Here is a 20,719-nt window from a genome sequence, read left to right on the forward strand (position 1 = left end):
AGTCTTTGTTTTTTGATCTGAAACATCTCTGTAAGGGAATGGGACTGGCCCTGGAAGCAGTCCTTGGGAAGGCTTTGTAATGCCACCCGTGCTTTACCTCATGTTGGATTCTTTGGTCTAGTGCCTGTAGCCTGCAAGGCTGCCGATGGGGCTGTTCCTGAAGCAGATACACTGTGCAAGTTTGACCTCTTTGGTAGAGGTGGGGTTGTTATTACCTGGTGAGAGGGAGATAAAACTCAGTGCAAGGTAAGGTTCAGCTAGTCTGTGCCCAGGCATCTCACTTGAGGCTACAACTGTGTGCACGCGCTTCCTCCCGCACACATGCGTAGAACACCAGGTTTTGGTGAGCTCTGCTTCTTTCATGGTGCTGACTGTGTCCCCTGGTTGTTCCATCTGAGAAGCCCTCAAGGAGGGCTTGGAGTGCTTGGAAAACGTGCACCCCCAGTACTGCTGGCAGGGTGGAAGCAAGGCATGGCAGGATGCACCATTGCCGAGGAGATAGAATTGTAGAATAGCAAGGGTTGGAAAGGACCTTAAGATCATCAAGTTCCAACCCCCCTGCCATGGGCAGGTACACCTCACACTAACCTATGCCAGCCAATGCTCTGTCCAAACCAGCCTTGAACACTGCCAGGGATGGAGCATTCACAACTTCCCTGGGCAACCCATTCCAGTGCCTCACCACCCTCACAGGAAAGAACTTCCTCCTTATATCCAACCTAAACCTCCCCTGTTTAAGTTTTAACCTGTTACCCCTTGTCCTATCACTACAGTCCCTAACGAAGAATCCCTCCCCAGCATCCCTATAGGCCCCCTTCAGATACTGGAAGGCTGCTATGAGGTCTCCACGCAGCCTTCTCTTCTCCAGGCTGAACAGCCCCAACTTTCTCAGCCTGTCTTCATACAGGAGGTGCTCCAGTCCCCTGATCATCCTCATGGCCCTCCTCTGGTGCACAATGTGCAGATGTGCAGGAGCACCAACTGTTCTGGTTGCCCCATGTCATTTATTATCCAGAAAAAATAAATATTTTGAAACTGGGAAGGCAGTGAGACCTTTGGTAGTACAGATTACCTCGTGGTTATATCTGTGCCTCCTTCAGTCTGTGGTCAGATTAGGGGAGGCAGATAATGCTCCTTTTGTAGTCTTATCTTTTGTAGCTTTATCTGTGGCTGTGAAACAACACCCTGCAGGGGTGATAGTGCACGTGGGATGCTGGTGTTTGGTCTCACAGTCTCACTGTTGCTCTGCAGTGTTACTCTCCAGCCCAGCCCCTTGGAATTGCAGGTTACAGTGCTGCTTGCATAAGTGGGCCTCAGGAAAGGCATGTTTCTGTTCATCATAATCAACGAGCACATGGGAATAAAGACAGCTAATGAGAACAAATAAATCTAGATGCTTAGTAGGGTCACAGAGCCTTAAGCTCCATTGGCAGTGGCTTCATCTAAGCACAGTTTTGCTTCCCTGTGTGAAGGAGGTTCTGTTTTGTGAGTTATACTTTGAGAACCGTGTTGGGAAGAGTATTGTAGTTTTCTTCCCGTGTTCTAAACCACGCAGTTTGAGTCTACAGCAGCACCTCAGCCAGTGCACAAGCTCTGAGTAACACTCGTTGTCATGCTTAATGAAAGATGGATATCCCAGACTGGCCTAGCCTATGATCCCTATGATGGCTGGCCTGCTGGGCTGAAAAACAGTTCAGTGGCAAAATTGCAGATGACTCCAGGCTGTTCTGATGGAGCTGTTCTGTTGCTATGCATTAGACTGTGTGCCTTAATTACAAAATATGCCTCTGTGTGTGTGGCTCAGAAGGCTTTTTTGTTCTGATGTGGGTCTTTTTCTTCTTCTTTTAAAGGATTAGCTGTTGGTCTGGGCATTGGGGCATTGGCAGAAGTTGCAAAGAAGAGCCTTAGACCTGAGGAACGCAATGGTAAGCCCTTCCTACAGCTGCATTCTTTCCCCCCCACCTCCCATTTCTTTCTTTCCTTTTTGGTCCCCGACACAGTTTACCTGCATTTGCAAGATCTTACTCTTCTGAAGGCCAGGATGGTGAGGCATCTGCAATAACAGCGGGATGTGGGTAGTTCTTCTGTTTGTAACATACTCCTTCTCTACCTCCAGACTCTTCTCCCACCAAAGTACACCGTAGCCTCATTACACAGAGGTCAGAGGTATATGTAAGAGAATGAGTTTATGCCAGCACGATTTCTACAGCTTGCTTTAGAACACACATCCCCTGAGTTTGAATACTGGCCCTGTGTTCATTCTTGGACTGTGTTGGCCTAACAATTGTGTTTTAAATTGTTCAGTGAAACCATATAGTTCTGTCAGTACAGAGACTGTTGTAGGTGAGCCTCTATGTCTGAAAACTGTTGGTGGTAGCAGTCTGGAAATTTAAGGATGTTCTGCTTAGGAGGAACTTGAAGGCTATCTGTTCTCTTTTGAGTGAGACACAACTCTTTATGAACATGTTAACTGGCAGTTACCTGCTTCCACTATCTGTATTTTGCCACCTTCTAAAGGATTCTTGTAACAGGTCAGGAGACTGTTGTGCAAATTGACCTGATCCTGTTTTTTTTCTCAGCTTGTTTAAACTTGGAGGTAATGTGTTGTACCTGGCCATGTCATGGGGGCTTTCTTCTAAGCCCGTGTGTTGGTAAAATAGGGTAGTACCAAATGGTTGTGTGTGTGTGTGTGTGAATGGTTTAGGGTGTAGAAAGTATGTGGTGTTCTTTCCTAGAAAACAGGAGATTACTCTAAAGGTTATGGCTCCATTCGCTTCTTCCTTATCCAGGAGAACCATTGGTGGGATACTTCAAAACGTAAAGTTCTTTGTTACGGTTACTGCAGGCTGTTTCTCCATTCTTGCTTCCCCTCTTGCTGTTTGGTCTTCAGCTTTGAGCTGACACACAAACATCCAAGCCTCTGGTTTGGCTAGGATGTTTGTGTGCTAGTTCCAGTGACTGGAGGGAACCTGATGAAAGGGTTAAGCATTTGCAGCTGGAAGTAAAAGTGATGTGTGATAGTTCCTGGTTCAGGGCATTGCTTTGAGAGGATGACAGCCTGTAATTTTGGGTAATTTTTAATGGTCCTTGTAATTTTATTCTGTGGCTAGTAGTGTTCTACGACAAGGCCAGTTTGTGCCTTCCCCCTGGTCATCTTTGGGGGTAGGGGGCAGATGAAGACTGAGCTAGTGTGACCCTCCATTGCAGCGAGTACTGGAGTGGCTGCCAACTGAAGAAATTTGGAGGTGTGAGAACCCTAAAAAAAGCCAACCAAAAAACCTCAAACCAAAACCCAGCACATGAAACACGTTCACTGTGGTGTGGGGACAGGGTTAAGGCATGAGCTGTGTGCCACCCAGGCCACTACTTGTTAATAAACTGCAGTTTTGTGCTCCCTGGGCAACTCAGCAATGCGGAACAGCCCAGCAGAGGAAAAAAAGGATCTTTGGCAAAGAGCAGTTGTTTCTCTCCATGACCCGAGGTGTTTGAGGCTGGGTGAGTTTCTTTGCTTTGATTTAAAAGCATCCATTCAGACAAACATGGCCCATCCTGTAGCAAATCCTTGAAGGCTTTTGCCTTCAGCACTTGTGTTTGACAGGCCCTTCATACCTGTTGGAAGCTGATGACTTGTTTTGCTTTTAACAGAGAAGGAGTTGCACAACTGTTGGTATTTCTTCGCTTGCCAGATGATTTTCTAATTGGGCACACCCCAAAGTGAAAACAGGAGCTTGCAGAGCTGTGGAATTTAAGGGAATAACAAGAGCTTTGTTTCTCTTCCTTACAGCAGGAGAAAGGATTATTTCTTTATTTAGAGGGTGGCAGGCACTTTTTCCTTGCAATAATGCAATTGCACCTATAGATTTCCTTTCTTCTTGCCAGGGAAACCTTTATTTTCCTGTGTGGCTATAACTTGGTGCCAGAATCCTGCTCTGCAGTTTGAGTCATGGTTTGGGAAGAGTAATTTCCTTGAACAAACCTTGATTAAACAACAAGGCAATGAACTGCTGACTTCAGTGCTAGGCAAGGGAGTTAGAAAAGGACCTGGCTTCTACTTTCGGCTCTCTTGCTTTTGTTCTTGCTTCCCCTCTTCTGTCAAGTCTGTGTAGATCAGAGCTTAGATGAGAGCTTGGAGCAGAGGTTACACTATAAAGAAGGGTGGTGGGACTGGGAATGAGTAAGAGCAGCAAGTTATTGAGGTGAGGCAGAAGTAAAAGACTTTCAGCCCTCAGTCTCTTGGAGCTTCTCAGGCCAAGGAAGGGCTCTAGCTGTGCCCCTGGGTGTGTTTTCCACAGCATTTTACAGTGGTGGGTAAGTCTGCATGGATGAGAACTCACTCCATGGGCTCTGCTTCTGCAGAAAGGCATGGCAGAGGATAAGTACTTAGCTTTTGAGTCCAAGATCCCGTGTTCTTACTGTTCTTATGGCAGTACCAGCCTTAGCTGTTGGGGAAATCTGTTGACATTGGTACCTCTGCAGTTCTTTAAAAATACCTCTTCACCCCTTCTGTGACTTCAGCTTGAGGCATTTGTGTCAGAGTTTTCTGGCTGCCAGCACCATAAGCTCAGGCTAAGACCTGTCTCAGTTGAAAATGACACACAGTCCTGTTCTCTGGAAGCTGGTCAAGGATGTCTTTTTCTCTCTCCACTGTTGCAATATTACGAGTTAACTTCTTGGCCCTTGAGACTTAAACAGGTGGGATGTGTATATGCCCAAAGGCATGCCTAAGAATTTCACACTCTCACTGGCATCCAGGAGTAATGAGAAAGAGCTTTCTCTTGTCCAGTGAGTACAAATGAAGGTGGCTTCACACCTTTAAAATGGAGCTATAAGCACTGACCCTTCAGTCACAAAACTGCAAGCTAGAAACCCCTGAGCTACAAGTGATCCGAGTAGCATGGCTTGTACTTGAGGGACCACAAATGTCTACTGTGAAGGTAGATCGATGCAGGTAGTTAAAAATAACCTCAGTCACTGGTGACCTTACTGGAGTCTCGGTATTTAGAGTGTGAATCTAAAGTGCCAGGCTGACATGAGGTGGGAATGGGAGGGTAGACTAAATGTCCAGGCATACAAGTAAGAGTGCCCAGATAAGTACTTGCTGTTGCTAGTAAAGAGACTTGGGGTTCAAGGTCAGCTTTAACTTACGAATGAGCTGTACTAGGCACTGTGCAAAATACCAGGCTAGGCAGAGCCCCAAAGGGCTGGCAGCTGGCCTAGGCTTGAATGCAGAGTTCTTATGAAAAGGAATAATGTGGTTTCTTTGAGTTGTCAGTCCTGAGTGCTAAGGCTGCCTTCGGGACTCTTACCTTGCCCCAGAGTGTGTGTGGCAGATGGTCCTAAAATTAAATGTATAGAAAGCCCAGTGGCTGGTTCTGCTTTTGAGAGTAGCAAAGGAGGTGGAAGAGCAGTGATGCAGCCAAGATGCACACAGATGTGGAAGGGGTCCTGCTGATCCTGGATTTGGAAAGGAAGTGTGGGTCAAGCACCCCTGAGGGCATCTGCCTGCTGCCTCTGCTGTGAACGTGCTGACAGGCCCCGGGCACTGTGGCTGCAGGAGCCTTCATTTCTGAGTTCTCCTTGTTGCCACAGCTTGTTTAGATGTGACTTCTGTTTGCCTTTTTTCCTTCCCTGATGAAATAGGTAAAAGAAAAACCAACCCAAAACCACAGCATGGCAATAACAAAACCCAAACCAACCCACCTTTGCCATTTTAAGATGGAGAGGGAATAATTTGTAGCATGAAAAGGTACAGCTTTGGAAAAAACATTGTCTTACTCAAAATGGGCACATTTCTTCATGAACTTGTTCTGGGTTTTATCCCCACTTCCTTTCCACCTAGCCTCAGACGCCTGTGTCTGTTTTCCCTTGCCATTTACAGAATCCTGCCTCTGACTCCTGCCTTCGGGTCACCTTCTTGTTCATGCCCTGTTTTAGCAATGTACACAAACAAGCAGGAGCTGTCACATGCTGTCAGACTGCCTGGTGATCCAGTAGTGCCCCTGTAGGCTTGACTTCAGTGAGAAGCATGACAGGAAGAAGAGGATGGGGAGTGCCTGTGTTCGCCTCTTTCTCTGATAAGACTCTTAAACCTGTCAGGGTTCACTGGCTTCTGGAGGCAATTTTAATCATTTAACTACCTTCCTTTATCATGCTGCAGACTCAAAAGGAGGATGTTTTTGTGTGCAGGTGGTGTGAAGAAATGCAAGGCTTTGACTTGGTACTTTCCCTAGCTCCTGTGTGTCTGATGGCGCTCATACAAGGGATTATTTGCCTTGTCATTGTGAAGGATACAGTTTCCTGGATGGGACAGTTGAGATGGGATTGTTTAGAGCCAGAGCTCTGTTAGACAGCTCTAAGCACTCTACTTTCCAGAGCTCCAAGTCTCCTGACTTGGAGATGTGAAAGCAGAGTCTGCTCTCAGCAGATTTCTAGTGCACACCCTGGACATGCAGTTGCACAGCAGTATGTGCTTGTGTATCAACATACATGTTTTGGGCAAGAATTGTTTGGATAAGAGGTTTGGCAAGGGCATGAATCCCTGTTTCCACCCTAAGAAGTACCAGCACATTCTCGGTCTACACCAGTGCGCTCCCAAGGCTTTTGACAACTCCCCCTTGTTGTGGCTCAGCCCTGCTGCTCTTCTGAGGCTCTGCTGTGCTGCAGCCTATGATGTGGGACTTGGGAGACCTTTATGTTGTGTTTTAGGCTGAGCTCGGTGGTGCAATTGGATCACGTGCCAAGGTATGCCCAAGATCCTGGACAGTTTGCATAGCAGCACAGGCATTCAGGGAGCCTGTGACTTGCTGCTGTTGGCTGCCAAGCCAGCAGTGGCAAAGCTGTCACAAGACACATGTGACAGCTTCGGATGGTGACCCTCGGCTGCAGTGAAGGCACTGAGGGTCATCCTGGTTTGACTTCTCTGGGGAAGGGCAAACCTCCTATTGAATGTGGTCTAACGCTACATCTTGGCAAGTGAGCTTGCTGGTAAGGGTGTTCCTCAGCCATGTGCCTTCTCCCCTTGTCCTCAGGGAAGAAGGCAGTGATGGATTCTAGCCCGTTCCTGTCGGAGGCCAATGCAGAAAGGATCGTGAGAACCTTGTGCAAGGTCCGGGGAGCAGCGCTGAAGCTGGGACAGATGTTAAGCATTCAAGGTAAGTGGCAGCATGGCACCTCGGTGGTGCTGCCAGCTGGGGCAGCCGAATTTTGTGATGCATGGTCAGCTGTCCGCAATCACTCGGTGCCAAGCGGATGTGGAGACAAGTGGCTTTTTCTTGAGAGCAGTGATGGAGAGGTGGTTGATTCAGTTCAGTCTAATCCCAGTGTGAAATAATCAGACGTGTGCACTCCAGACCACCACTTTCCCAATGTCTGTGTTGTGTCAGGCATATAACTGAAACTGGTTAAAAATAAGGTGACACTGTCTGTTAATTTTAATGCCTGTGTTGAAAGCAGCTGTTGAGAAGCAGAGCTGTATTACACACCACAGGCAGGTGTCCTGGAAAGGAGGAGGAGGATGACAAGAGCATCATGCTATTCTTTGTTCACCAAAGGTGGTCAAGGTTGTATCCACAGCCCTTTCCCATTACGCACCCTGTTTGTGGCTTACATGCTCTGTTGGCACTGCAGCTGTGCTGGAAGGGCCAGTCCAGCTGATACTCTTATTGGGCATAGACCACTTGTTTTCATCCTGAAGACTTCAAATGGGTACTTATTCCATTGGGCTCTGAAGTTGGTGATCACAGGTGAAGGCATGAGTGACATTAGTGTCTGCATGAACTGTTGGGCTACTCCTAGGAGAGAGCAGGTGTGTTGAATACAAACCTGATCTGGAACTATCCACTGTGCCTTCCTGCCCAACTTGATAGTGAAGGAAAGAACCAGCCAAAAATAGCTGTTACACTTGTCTGGATACAGCATTCAAGATGTCACTGAAACTGAGTCAGTGTCTGGGTGTTTGAAGTACTCTGCTTGCTTGGCTTGTGCTTCTACTTGAGTTTTTGTAGGTGTTGACTGATGAGGCTGATCTAGTATTGTATTAAATAGCTTGGGCAGGCCAATAAAGCAAGACAGCTCCCTGTTCCAGAGAGCCCCGATTGTGATACTCCATCGTCCTTCATTTGCTCATCACTTGGTTTAGGTGCGTGCCTGGCAATGTTAACACAGCTCAGTGGGAGGCAGCAGCTGCTGTGTCAAAGGCTGCCATCCATATCCTCTTTTCTCACCCTCTAGAAACTGCCAGGTGCCAAAAGGCTGATGGTTCCCGGTGCAGAGCCAAGAGGAGCTCTTGTGCTCCTTGCTTTCTGTGGCCAGTGCCTCTGGTATGTGGGGGTGAGCGAGCCATGTCTGGAAATCAGCTCTGAAGTTCAATTGTCTACCATACAGGGGGATTGATTTTAAATTCTTAGGACATTATAGAGTTGCACCTGATGTGTACCCCTGTACATGGTCATAGCTGCCCTAGCCTTGGATGTGAGTGAGGAGGGAATAGCTGTGAAAGGCCGGCTGTGGATTTTGTCACTTGCCCGCTGCCTCCTGATGTTACTGTGCTCTGGCAGGAGTGTCAAACGCTTGCTGATTGACTTCACTTTGGTGTCAGAACCTCTAGCAACATCAGTGTGCTGCCCAGCCCTTGTTTCGCTCTTGTGACAAGCACTTGTGGAGTGCTGCAATGCCTGGTGTGAACATAGGCCTCTGGTAACATGGCTGAGGGGCAGTTGTGGGGAAACAAGTTAGACACTCCCTGCAGTGCAGAGTGCCTGTTCCTGGGCTGGCTCTTTGGACAGGAGGGTTTCATGCAGGTCTGACACTTAATGGGCTTCTCTGTGGCCTGGTGAGTTTGAATTGGGTACTTCTATGAACAGGCACATGTGCTAGTTGAGCACAGGGGCTCTGTTGCCTTGCCCTGGTGCAGCTGAGCTATACCATGCAGAAGTTAGAAAGCAGTGTCTTTAAAAACCCTGATGTCTGCTTCAGGGAGTCAGTGGCTTTGTTAGGGACCCACATCCCTGGAGGTCATGCACAGAAAGGATGCCAGGGGCCCCAAATCATCCTGTGTTCTGGTGCGTGTGCTCTGGAAGGAAAGGCAACTGCGTTTGCCAGTCAAGAGTGCCTTGCCTGGACTCCAGTTTCGTGTTTTGTTCCAGTGAGGCCCCATCAGCTTACCACAAAGCTGTATAACCTTATGCATCAGCATGTGGTAAGCCTGGTTTTATCAGCTGCGTCTGTAGCATGACTGACTGACTTTGTGTTGGTGCTGAGTTTCTATACAGTCTCTCTAGACTTGCAGGTTTCTTGGCTATTTGGTGTTGCCCTCATGAGCAGAGGAGTGTTGGCCAAGCAGCCCCAGTTAAGAATGCCCTCTCAGGCTGAAATACCTGGTGAGGTTTTTGGATACCAGCAATAAGCCAAATAACAGAAGTTGATCCTGAATGCTTGTGGCAAAGCCTGATACCTTGACACAAACAGCTTCTGGGAGCAGGAGTTGATTTTAGTGACGTCCATTCACTTTCTGTGCAGTCATCATAGGAGGTGCAGGTTATCATGGTACAGCTTGATGATTAATGCTTTCATATACGTAGTTCTTACGATGCTCAGAGGCTTGGTGGTGATACACCATCAATGACAGAGCAGAAGTTTCTTTTGGTGTTGGGAGTATGCACACAAATGCAATGTTTAGCCTTCTTTGTAGGGTTGTAACATCACAGCAGGAGTTCCACTCACTGGTCCTGCAAAGCTGTTAAGCTTTGACTTGCAGTGACAGAATGGGAGGTCCTCTTGCAAACTCCTGTTGATTCCACAGTGGAGATGTGTTAGTACTCTTAAATGCTGCTTGTAGCTTCGGTGGGGATGTCTAGTGTTGAGTGTTAATGTCTCATCTCTGCTTTCTGTGTCTTTTTCTTGCCATATCTTTCCACCCCTCTTCCCAGGACAGTGCTCAGGGGGTAGCTGTTGCTTGTTTCCTGCGAGACAATTACAGTTGTACATGCATCTCTAAATGCAGAGGAATGGTAGAGTTTTGGTTGCATGTCACAAGCACACGTGCATCCTGAGTTCTCAAGGCTGATAGCCTGGATTTACCCACTGTTGGGGGAGCAGCAGATAAATCCAGTTCCTCCATAATCCTTTGAGAAGTTTGCCAGAACTGTTGGCCTTTCTGTAGAAGCCTTTGCTTAAAGAAGAGGATTAATCTTGTAGGATGCCCCTACCCCTCCTTTTTCTTTCAAGTGTAAATATTTGCTTGCTAAGTCCTTCTGACTCTTAACATAACTTACTTTTGCCTCAGCTGTGTTTTCTTCTTCCCACTTGCAGTTGCTTTGCATTTGGGTAGGTGTTTACAGTAGCAGATGCTGAATCCTGACTTCTCTAAGACTTCAGCACTTCCATAAGCGATGCTTTGCCATTGCAGAGCTTTCTAGAGAAGTTCCTGCCCCCTTAAAATGAACTGGATTAAACCACACCACGTAACTGGGAGTGCTGGGATACCTCTCTAGGGGGTTCCTTCTGGGACTTGTGTTTCCATGACACATTGGCCTCTCTTAGACCTGAATGCTGTACCGCTGTCAGCAAGAAGATGGGCTGGTGGATGACAGAGGCTGGTGCAGAGCACTCTGCTCTTGGGTTTGTGCAGCCTACCATCACATAGAAGCCTCTGTGCTGTGCAGAGCTGCCCACTGCTCTTGGCAGTGGTGCTGCACAAAGGGAGCACCGTGACAAGTGATGCTTGATTCCAAAGCATAAAAAGTTTCTTAGCGTGTTTTGTAGCCTATTCATACCCTGAATATGGTAATGGGGATGGGTGCATGGAATGTTCTCCTGCTGCAGCAGGAGGGTGGCCTGAGGAGACGTTTGGGTGAGATGCAGGTGTTTGCAAGAGGGAGAAGGAGGGAGGAGATTTCTATTTTGCTACTTGTGCACAGGACTTGTGTTTGCCTCATTTCTAGAGGTGCCATGCCTCAGGTGCTGCTTCTGGGTATGGAGAGCTTCTGAGCTAGGACTATTGAGGGTGTGCTCTGGGGCAGGACAGCCTGGCTTGTCTGGATGCATGTTTCTTTGTGTGCTGACCAACGGGAGAACGCGGCGCCTGCACTGACTGCTGTGTGCTGTTCCCTTGGCAGATGATGCCTTCATCAACCCCCATCTCCAGAGGATTTTTGAACGTGTACGTCAGAGTGCTGACTTCATGCCGATAAAGCAGATGATGGTGAGGAATGGCCCTTACTGGGGAGGTGGATGGGCATCTCTAGGAGTATCCTTTCTCTACTGTTGCATATTTTCAGCTGTGGGTAACATCCGATTCCTTTCCTCAGTTACATGTTGTTGTTTCTCTTCAAAACACTAAAGCTCAACTCTAGACAGAGGGGAAAAAAGGGGGGGGGTGTGTATGTCCCAAGACTGTGCTGAAGGAACAGGATGTTGCCTACAAATATGATTATAGGGTCTTGTTGACGTAGCCTTCTCTTCTGTTTCCTCTCTTACCTTTCTCATGGGTGTTAAGTCAGTGTCGAGCAGTGCCTACATCCCGTTTATTAAACAGACATGCATTAGTCTGATAGAAAATTAACAGTTAATTTGGTCCTTGCCTTTTTGGTTCAACCTAACACACCATCGAGAAGAGCCAGAATGAAGCAAACCAGGCTTGCTTTTCCCAGTGTACATGTTCTCGCTTTCACTCTAATTCCCCTCTGTAAATGAAGATGTGAAGGGTGATGCAGAAGGAATTGTGAGCACTAACTGTCTTGTGAAAGACACTGAGCAGAGCCACGACTTAAATATGGCAGTCTGGCAATGTAGCAAAAAAGCTGTTAAAGCAGGCTGTGATGTTTAATTGTCAGTATTGCCTTAGAGGGTCACTCTTGCATGCCTGGGTTGCTTCTGTCCAGCTTGGCAGCATGATGGAAGAGGAGAAATACCTAACTCCCTGCTCATTTTCTGGAAGATACGGTACCAGAAAGGGGACTTCTGTACTGCAAAGGCAGCAATGTTTTGTGCTAGAGATCTGTCCTTTCAGCCACAGCAACAGAGCCTCACACAGATATGATTGGAATCTGCTTAGTGTTGGGGGAGCACTGCTGGCTGGACTGCTCCTTGTGAGTGTGCAGTGGTGAGGAATGGAGGACAATCTGGAAAGCAGGGGGATAGGTACTCAGAACTGCTGTAGGCTGCGTGAGTCACCTTTAGAGTAATGGCATTTCCGACAGCAAAATCCTTCATCTTTGCTCCCCATACCCTGATGCTTTCTTTTTGCTTTAGAAAACTCTGAACAACGACCTTGGTCCCAACTGGAGGGATAAACTGGAGTCCTTTGAAGAACGTCCCTTTGCTGCTGCCTCAATTGGTCAGGTTCACCTGGCACGCTTGAAAAATGGAAAAGAAGTTGCCATGAAAATCCAGGTGGGCTGTAAGAGAGCAGCCTTTTCTCTTGCCTGTGCCCAGAGAAGGGCAGGGATGCTGCATGAGTATGGCTACTAGATGGATAAGGAACATTTTAATGCAAGTGAATATTTGGGTCCAGCAATATCTTACCTAGTGCAAGCAGAGGGAAAGGACAGAAAAGGTCACTGCAGCATGTGGGTAATGGTGGTGAGGGACCCCTTCTGTTTTTAGATTTTATCTTATTCTGTACAAACAGGTCATCTAATCTCACCACTGTCCTCCCCTATTCTGTCCTGCAGTACCCTGGAGTTGCCCAGAGCATCACCAGTGATGTTAACAACCTGATGACTGTCCTGAGCATGAGCAATATTCTCCCTGAAGGTAAGGAGAGAGAGCCCCCTTGGCAGGCCCTGTCCCCCTGCTGGCATGTGTTGAGTTCTGCCAGCCCCTTTCAAGCAGCACACTGCATGTCTTTCTGTAGACTGAAGGGAGGAAACAGTGAAAACGACTTCAGAATTGCTAAGCCTGCCCAGGAGCAGATCTCCTGCAGGAGGGATAGTGGGTGCAGGGCCAGTTAGGGGAGCCATGCTCTGCTCCTCTCCTGCTGCAGCCTCTCCTGGGCACATGCCTATTCCTAGTGGTAGGCAGATATGGTCTGGAGCTTTTTCTGCTCTTGCCTGGGGTGGTGTTTGGGTCCTTCCACTCTTGGTGTGTGTCTGTGCACAGTCATGCCAATACAGGGAATGGGCAGCTTGGGCTGTGGGGTGGGAGCTGGGGGAGGACAGAGCCCTGCACAAGAGCAGTGTGGGTGTACCTTGATTTAGGATCAGCTGCGTAGCCTTGGCCTGGGATTACCCAGAGAACCTGTATCTAGTTGGAAATGTGCTTTAGTTCTCTGGGGCCGCTTGTATTCAGCTGCAGCTCTGGAAAGCTTAGCCTGAGGGGGGTCCTTCTTTCTAAGCTTACTGTCTTCTCTGCTGTTTGACTTTGAGGTTTGTTCCCTGAGCACTTGATTGAAGTTGTGAGCAGAGAGTTGGCCCTGGAGTGTGACTACCTGAGAGAAGCTGCCTGTGCAAGGAAATTCCAGTATGATCACACCACTGCCTTCAACCCCTCCCATCTGTGTGTGTGTCAAATGCTGGGGGGGGGGGGTACTTACCTTGAGAGACAGCAGGAAGATGAATGCTGTGCCCTGGGATGTAGCACAGGGGAAGGGTGTGTGTGCGTGCCTTGAGCTGTCCTTTGGAATTACCACCTTGTCTCAGCCAGGCATGTTTTCAGTCAGCTGAAGCCTGATAGCATGTCCTGTCTCCTTCAGTGTCAGCCTGGCTGTTTCGCCACACGCACTGCAGTAAGTCCTGAAGCCAGGCTGCATTCTGTGTACTCTTATGTTGGCCTGTCACAAGCTTCTCCTGTCCTTCAGGAGGTTTTTCGGTTCAGCTCTTACAGCAGTTCACACCACCAGGACTGCCTGTGCTGTGGGGTCCAGATTGTTTCTATGTGAAGGCTGGATGGGGAAGAGCTGCCAGAGGATGCCTGGCTGCTCTCAGGGCTCCTAACCTTTTTCTCCCCTTTCTCTTTCCCCTAGGGAGCTGCTGAAAGATGACCCCTTCTTTTACATCCCCAAAGTCGTGGATGAGCTGTGCAGCAAGCATGTCTTGACCACAGAGCTGGTGTCTGGCTTCCCCTTGGATCAAGGTGTAGGGCTGAGCCAAGAGATCCGAAATGAGGTACTGTGGGGTGGTAATGATGCTTCTCTCCTTGCTCAGAGCAGTGTGCTTGGCCTGCCTGCTGACTGCTAGACCAGGGGATGCTTTGTGGAAGGGCAGACCCTGAGTAGCACAGAGAAGTGCTTGAGTTGGGAGCTGTCTAGAGCCTCTTGGAAGGATGCTGTTCAGGGAGTTTGGCAGTGTTGTGACATCTCTCCAGGCTGGCCTAGGCATTCAGCAGGGAGGGGTTGGAAGGGGTGCCTTGCAAGGGCTGCTGAAGAGGAAGTAGCTGAGCTGTGTAACTCACAGATGCCCTGTTTCTGACGACCCTAAGTTTGGGAGGGGTTGTCAGCTAGGGGAAGAGGGGTCTTGTTTTACAGCTGCTCTCTGGGCAGGAATGCAGCATCATCTTGGTGCAAGCAGTTGGGTGTCATCCACTCCTGTGGGACTGACCCGTGCTGTGCAGGGCTGCTGGAAAAGTACCTCTGTAAACAGGAGGGGGGATGTGGGGCTGGGTAGGCGTTGGTGCTGAACATAGCAAGGGATTGGAGGGCTGTGGTGGGACAAGCAGCTGCTCCATAGCAGAAATAACTGTCCTGGTATTTGGGGTTTTTATATTTTCTTTCTGCCTTGGTGTGAGCTCTCACCTGTTAGCGGGTCACAGGGGAGGGAGGCTGAGGGTGTTCTCTACATACGCATCTCTAGAGAGAAACATCTTGGTGTCACATCAGACTTGAAGCTCTGCCAGAGCTGGCTGCCTGAGACCCCTGAGCTGTCTGTTCCCAGGGCTTGCCCCCTCCAGTGAGCTGCTGTATCATCAGGGCTGCCTTTAAAAGGCTGTGAGGTGGGGTGTTGCTGCAAGAGGAGCCCTTCTTTCCTGTATGGGTCTGGCCTGGCTGACCCACAGCCTCCTCACCCAAATGGTGGTGTCCTGTAGCAGGGTCTGGCTTGCATTTGGTTCTCTCCTCCCTCCCTCTTGGATACGATGCTGCAGAAGGTGAAGAGGGGCAGAAGAGGCTGTCAGTTATTCTGCCGGACAGGTTCCAGTTTCACTCTCCTCACAGAAGAGCTTTGCTGTACTATGTCATTCAGCAGAAAGCTCTTCAGGGCCTGCTGCTCTTCCTTCCTCTGTGCCTGTCAGTCCTAACTGCCTTGCTTCTTTCTCTTCTTGCTTTTCAAGATCTGTCACAACATCCTGGTCCTGTGTCTGCGGGAGCTGTTTGAGTTCAGGTATATGCAGACTGATCCAAACTGGTCAAACTTCTTCTATGACCCGCAGTTGCACAAGGTAAGCCTGAGGAGCTGTTGTTCTGCCTGCACAGGAGCTGATTTTTCACTAGGTTTGGATTATTCCCTGCTCCCAAAGTTTAACAAGCCTTGACTGAGATTCTCAGATCCCTGTCCTCGAGCCTTGGACAGGTAGGACAGTGAAACCTGTCCCTTTGCCACTTGTCCTTGCTCAGTCTGGGTAGGAGAGCAGGGCTCCTGTAACCCTGGCTGGCTGCCTGCCTTTGGCCTGAGATTCAGTCACAGCTACTTCTATAGCCTCAGGATCTGTTTTGAAGCTGCTCAGTGGGAAGTTGCAGCTGGCAGTGCTCTACCAGTGCACACCTGAGCCAAGGACTCTTTTAACTGGATGCTCTTGTCTTCAGCTGTGCTGAAGATAAGGGTGGCAATTGCAGATGGTCCTGCTTGGGGGTTTGGCTGCTTGCTTGTGCCCTGCAGGTCAGATGGAACTGCTTGTTCCTCCCTGAGGTCTGTGTTGGAATGTGCTGGAAAAAAGTTCTGTATGGAAAGCCTGAGTGGAGTGACCAGCTGAGCAGGAGTGACAGTGTGAGCATAGGCCATGCCCTCTGCCATGTACAATGTCCAAATGCTTGTGCTGCTGTCGGGGGATAGAGGAGTTGGGGGAAGCTCAGCTGCAGTGGAAAGGCTCTCCATCCAGCTGAGCTTCCCAAGGACATCAGCAGTCTTAAGGTCAGGCTCTGCTTGAGTGGCTGGCACTGTACTATAGCTGGGTTTGTCCATTTCCAGGTGGCCCTGCTGGACTTTGGAGCAACACGAGGGTTTGATGAGAAGTTCACAGATGTCTACATCGAGGTGGGTGAGGGCTTGCTCTGTGTCCTGGAGTGCTGCACTGGGGCTCTTGGGAGTATTTGCAAACTTATGTTTATCTCTTGGCTGCATCGCTTTGCACTTGGATCCATTTGAGTGTGGAAGGAAGTGGGGCTGAGGAAGTGGAGGCAAGAGAGGGATCTCTGTTCCTGTTTCATCCCTTACCATAGTCTTCTGCAGGCCTCTGGCTGAGTCTGGATGTCTAAATTGCATGGCAAACATGGAGGACTGACATGTTGCTTACTGAGAGACTTGGGCAGCAGAGCACTCAGAGTTCAGTGATGAGGGTGTGCAGGACTTGCTTGTTCTGATCACTCTCTTCTTGTGCTTTCTAGCTTGCTTACAGACTGATAAATTTATGTGAAGTCATGTGTGCTTCCTTGGTGATCACCATGTTCTGCACTTGATAAACTGTGCTGCAGGGGCCAGGAGATGTTACCTAATGCTTCTCACAGTTCTATTACTTGGTTTGGGGAGGAACAGGTGGATTTGTGAAGCTTTTTTGATGTCCCTTATGCTCTCTGGGCTATGTGTAGCCTCACTGGGAAGAGCTTTGGAGAGCCAGCAGCTGTATTTTTTGGTCAGTAGCTCTTAAACTGCCCAATCTGCCCTGGAGGGTAAAGGCAAGGAAGTGAGCTGGCAGCATGTGCACCTGTAGCCTATGTAGTTGTTGTACTCAAACATGACTTGAGTCATCCCTAGCTCTTCTGAAAGTCGTCTTCTTCTTCTTCAGGTAATCAAGGCAGCTGCTGACATGAACAGAGAGAGAGTACTGAAGAAGTCTATAGAAATGAAATTCCTCACTGGTTATGAAGTCAAGGTATGGAGCCAAAGGGTCTGCTTTTGGTGGTGGCTGCTGACTGGTTTGTTGTGTGGCTGTGGACTCCCCAGATTCCTTGGTGTGGTAAAAGTCAATGTCCGTCTCAAAGCCCTGTTGACAGGATGAGGGAGGAGGGCAGACAGGCTTTGGCTTTTGTTCTGTGACTTCCTTTGGGGGGGCAGGAGCAGTAGTGATGACGCAGCTAACCCCAAACCTCGGTCCTTCCTTCTTTCCCCCTGCAGGACTGCTGAAATTCCATGACTGGGCAGGTGGCCTTCTGGAAGGCTTAGCTGCTCAAAATTGTATTAACCAAACATTCATTGGTCATGCTAGGGGCTGGAGGTTACCTGGGTTGTGGATACATGGGTATTTCTCCTGAGCTGCTGCTGTTAGCACTAGAACACCTCCTTTCCCTCCCTGGTGGTTAACATGGCTAGTGATGTTGTTTATGCCTCTTTCCTTTGGGTAGGAAATGGAAGATGCCCACTTAAATGCTGTCCTCATCCTGGGAGAGGCTTTTGCATCTGAGGAACCTTTTGATTTCGGCAACCAAAGCACTACTGAAAAGATCCATGGTTTAATCCCAGTCATGCTGAAGCATCGGCTTGTCCCTCCGCCGGAGGAGACATACTCTCTTCATCGGAAGATGGGGGGTTCTTTCCTTATCTGCACCAAACTGAAGGCCAAAATTCCCTGCAAAAACATGTTCCAAGAGGCATATAGCAAATACTGGAGCAGCAGGGGCAAGAAGCCTGGGGCATAGTAAGAATGAACTAATGACTCTTGTTCTGAGGGCGCAGTTCAGCTGAGCCTTGCAGAGAGCATTCTAGCCTCCCACGCATTGCACCCCAGCTCTCCATCCTGAGATGCAGCAGCCTGTGCCCTGGAAGCCAAGTGTGTGTTTCACAAGGACAGAGCTGTTCTTTCATGCTGTGTCTGTCCTACACTGACTGCCAGTACAGTCCAAAGGAAACTATCTTCTTGAGTGCTTCTGTACCGTGTCAAGGCACCAGCCAACTGCCTGGGCTGCATTTTTAACATTGTGATGGTGGCTGTGTATTGGTTGGGTTTTATACTGAGTGGGGGCAGGAGGACAGGAGCAGAATTTATATTGAAACCTGTTTGTAATTCTCAAAGAAGTTGTTTTTTAAAATCTTTCCCTCTTTTGTGCTAAGGTGGAGCTCAAGTAGTTTTCATACCGTGAATGAGAGAATGAATTATTAAGGTGTACCCTACCACAGACACATTCAGCACCTTCCCCCCCACGTTTCTGTAAGTGAGGTGGTGGCAGTCTAAGAACCCTCCTGGATTTTACTGACATAGGTATGATGCAAGGGTGGGGGTGTGTATATAGGATAAAGTTTTATGCTTTCTGCCGCCCTGCTTGCAAGGTAAAAACCTAGCCTGAGAATTGAGTGCTGATGTCTTTTAAACACACGCATACCTTCACACAACCCATCTTGGTTCTGGGAGTCAGATACACTCTCAACAGAGCTGGATTTGAGCACGAATGGTGGGATTCTTCACTGGCTGGTAGGTCCTGGCTTCTCTGAGGCTTACAGAAACTACAGCTCTGACGCAAATTGCTTGCTGGACTCTTAACCAAGAAGCTGGTCCGTTTCTCTGTTTTCCTGTAATGCAGAACTTAGGACAAGGCAGACAAACATGTTATGTCTCTCTGGAGCATTTCAAGCTTTCGCTGAAATGTCACATGTTTAAAACCAGACGCACAGTTTTAAACTGCTGGAGTCAAGCTAGGACGTTTACCTTAGTAGGTTTTTGTACAACGCCTGTACCTGTACGACTTCCTGGTTTCAATAAACAAGAGCTTGTGCGGTGGGCCTTCTGCCTGCAGTTCTTTTGTCATCTTCTGGTGAGGTAATGACTGGCCACGTGAACTGTGTCCTCTTCTGTGGGATAAACAGGAGCTGAGCCAGAAGGACAAGCTTCCAAGTCTCCTCTTGTTGCAGTTGCTGTCTGTTCCAAGAATGGTCTAAGGCTGCCTGTCTAAGGCTAGAGTGATGGTGACAAGTTTACCACTGAACCAGAAGGACATGATCCTGAACATTGTTCTGGCCATGAGAACCCCCGTTAACGACCTGTTTTCCTTTTTCCCCTTTGTTTTAATCATTCTATTACCAGTCTCTTTCTTTGCCTTTCTTCCACTTGTGCAGAAAGCATGGCTGTTGCAGTTGGTGCTTACCTGGTGCTAGTAAGGCAGATGTCCTTATCTGGCACTTGCCAGACATTTAGTAGCAGGCTCAGCTGGTCCTACTCACTGAACACAGCCCAGGAACACAGGTTATATGATCTTAAACTTCAGTATGTAAGAAATCCTGACTGGTGACCCTTGTAGAGGTAAAGAACAGGTAAGTGAATAAATGGGCTCGCTCAGGATGGACCTCTTGAGAAAGAAGGAAACGGGGTATTGTATTACCTTTATTCCAAGATTATAAATATAGAAACTGCTTCATCTAAGACTTGGTTGAGACAGATCCAGTGCTGTTTACTTCAACTCTAAGTAGTGGTCAGGTTATTCCTAACCCTTCGAGGAGAGTGAACTCTGTTGTTGAGTGAAGTAATTGTTTTGCATTAAACTGTTTAACTTTGCACACTGATAGGGCACCTTTTCTGTTGTTTTTGGGTTCTGACAGACATTGTTTAGTTTTTCTCCTTTGGATCTGGATCCTGCAGCTGTGAAAGCAGTGAAATCAAGATGTTAAATTCCTTTATTAAAGGTTAAAAAGCAAAGTGTAAAAAGCTGCCAAGGGCATTGGATATGGGGAGCTTCATAGCAGAACTTCTGAAACTGAAGATTCAGAGCTGGAATCTTCAGAGAACTTGCAAAGGCAGCAGAGTAACTCAGAGCATTACAGTTCACTTTTCCAGCAAGCACAACTAGGTGAAATGAGAATGTGCTTGTTCCTGTGGTCACAGATCTCTTGCATACCACGCTGGTGCATGTGTGTTTAACTCTCAGCAAACATTTTCCTTCCTTTGAGAGTCATGGAATTGTTTAGGTTGGAAAAGACCTTTTAAGAGAATCTGATCCAACTGAGAGAAAGCATGTTTAAGAATAGCATCAAGCTGAAAAATGGAGTCATTCTGCATTTGCCTGAAGGGTAGCAACTAGCAGAAGGTAAGATGTTTAGCAGGAGAGCAAATTGGAGCTGTTGGTCCTGTCCTTCTGTGTATGTTCTAAGAGCATTCATAATTTCTACAGTTCCATCCAGGGAGAGTTGTGGAGTTGTGACATGAGAAGCTGCACGTCAGTGTAACAGCCACAGAGAAAAGGTGAGCCAGAAACACTGTGCTCTGGCTTCAAGTCAAAGCAGCCATGACACTTTACAGTGAGCAGGTCTTTACACTTGATCACTGCTGCTTCCTCTTTCTAGCTGCTGCATTTGCTTGAACTATACACGTAGGTTGAGGATATGAGCACTGCTCTACTGCAGCAAGCTTCCATGTGTGGCAGCAGAGATTTTCCTACCTTTAGCCAGAAAATGAATGCTGAGGAGCTGAACAAGAAGCCTAACACGCAGCTTACTTTCTGCTTTTCTAATGTCCAAATCCCTTGACAGTAGAAGGCCCATTTCCCAAGACCTTCACAGCTGGGACGGTGCAACTGGAACCCTGGGGAATCAGAAATACAGCACTGATTGTAAAAGTCAAGAGCACAGGAAACAGATGGTATTTCGCAGAG

General features: G+C 48.2%; 1 protein-coding gene across 1 annotated transcript in view; it reads left to right on the forward strand.

Annotated features, from left to right (window-relative positions):
- Positions 1-18,413, forward strand: part of COQ8A (coenzyme Q8A) — a 40,527-nt gene extending 22,114 nt beyond the window's left edge. The window contains exons 5-15 of the mRNA XM_062605750.1: positions 1,851-1,925; positions 7,029-7,151; positions 11,115-11,200; positions 12,250-12,390; positions 12,672-12,753; positions 13,365-13,458; positions 13,961-14,102; positions 15,262-15,369; positions 16,116-16,181; positions 16,930-17,016; positions 17,486-18,413. Of these exons, the coding sequence (XP_062461734.1) occupies positions 1,851-1,925; positions 7,029-7,151; positions 11,115-11,200; positions 12,250-12,390; positions 12,672-12,753; positions 13,365-13,458; positions 13,961-14,102; positions 15,262-15,369; positions 16,116-16,181; positions 16,930-17,016; positions 17,486-17,779 (1,298 nt within the window). The 3' untranslated portion in view covers positions 17,780-18,413. The remainder of the gene's footprint in view (positions 1-1,850; positions 1,926-7,028; positions 7,152-11,114; positions 11,201-12,249; positions 12,391-12,671; positions 12,754-13,364; positions 13,459-13,960; positions 14,103-15,261; positions 15,370-16,115; positions 16,182-16,929; positions 17,017-17,485) is intronic.
- Positions 18,414-20,719: the final 2,306 nt, after the last annotated feature.

The sequence above is a fragment of the Pezoporus occidentalis genome, unplaced genomic scaffold, assembly GCF_034315485.1.
Source record: "Pezoporus occidentalis ecotype Australia unplaced genomic scaffold, CSIRO_AGI_Poc_V1 ctg93, whole genome shotgun sequence".
NCBI classification, from domain to species: domain Eukaryota; kingdom Metazoa; phylum Chordata; class Aves; order Psittaciformes; family Psittacidae; genus Pezoporus; species Pezoporus occidentalis.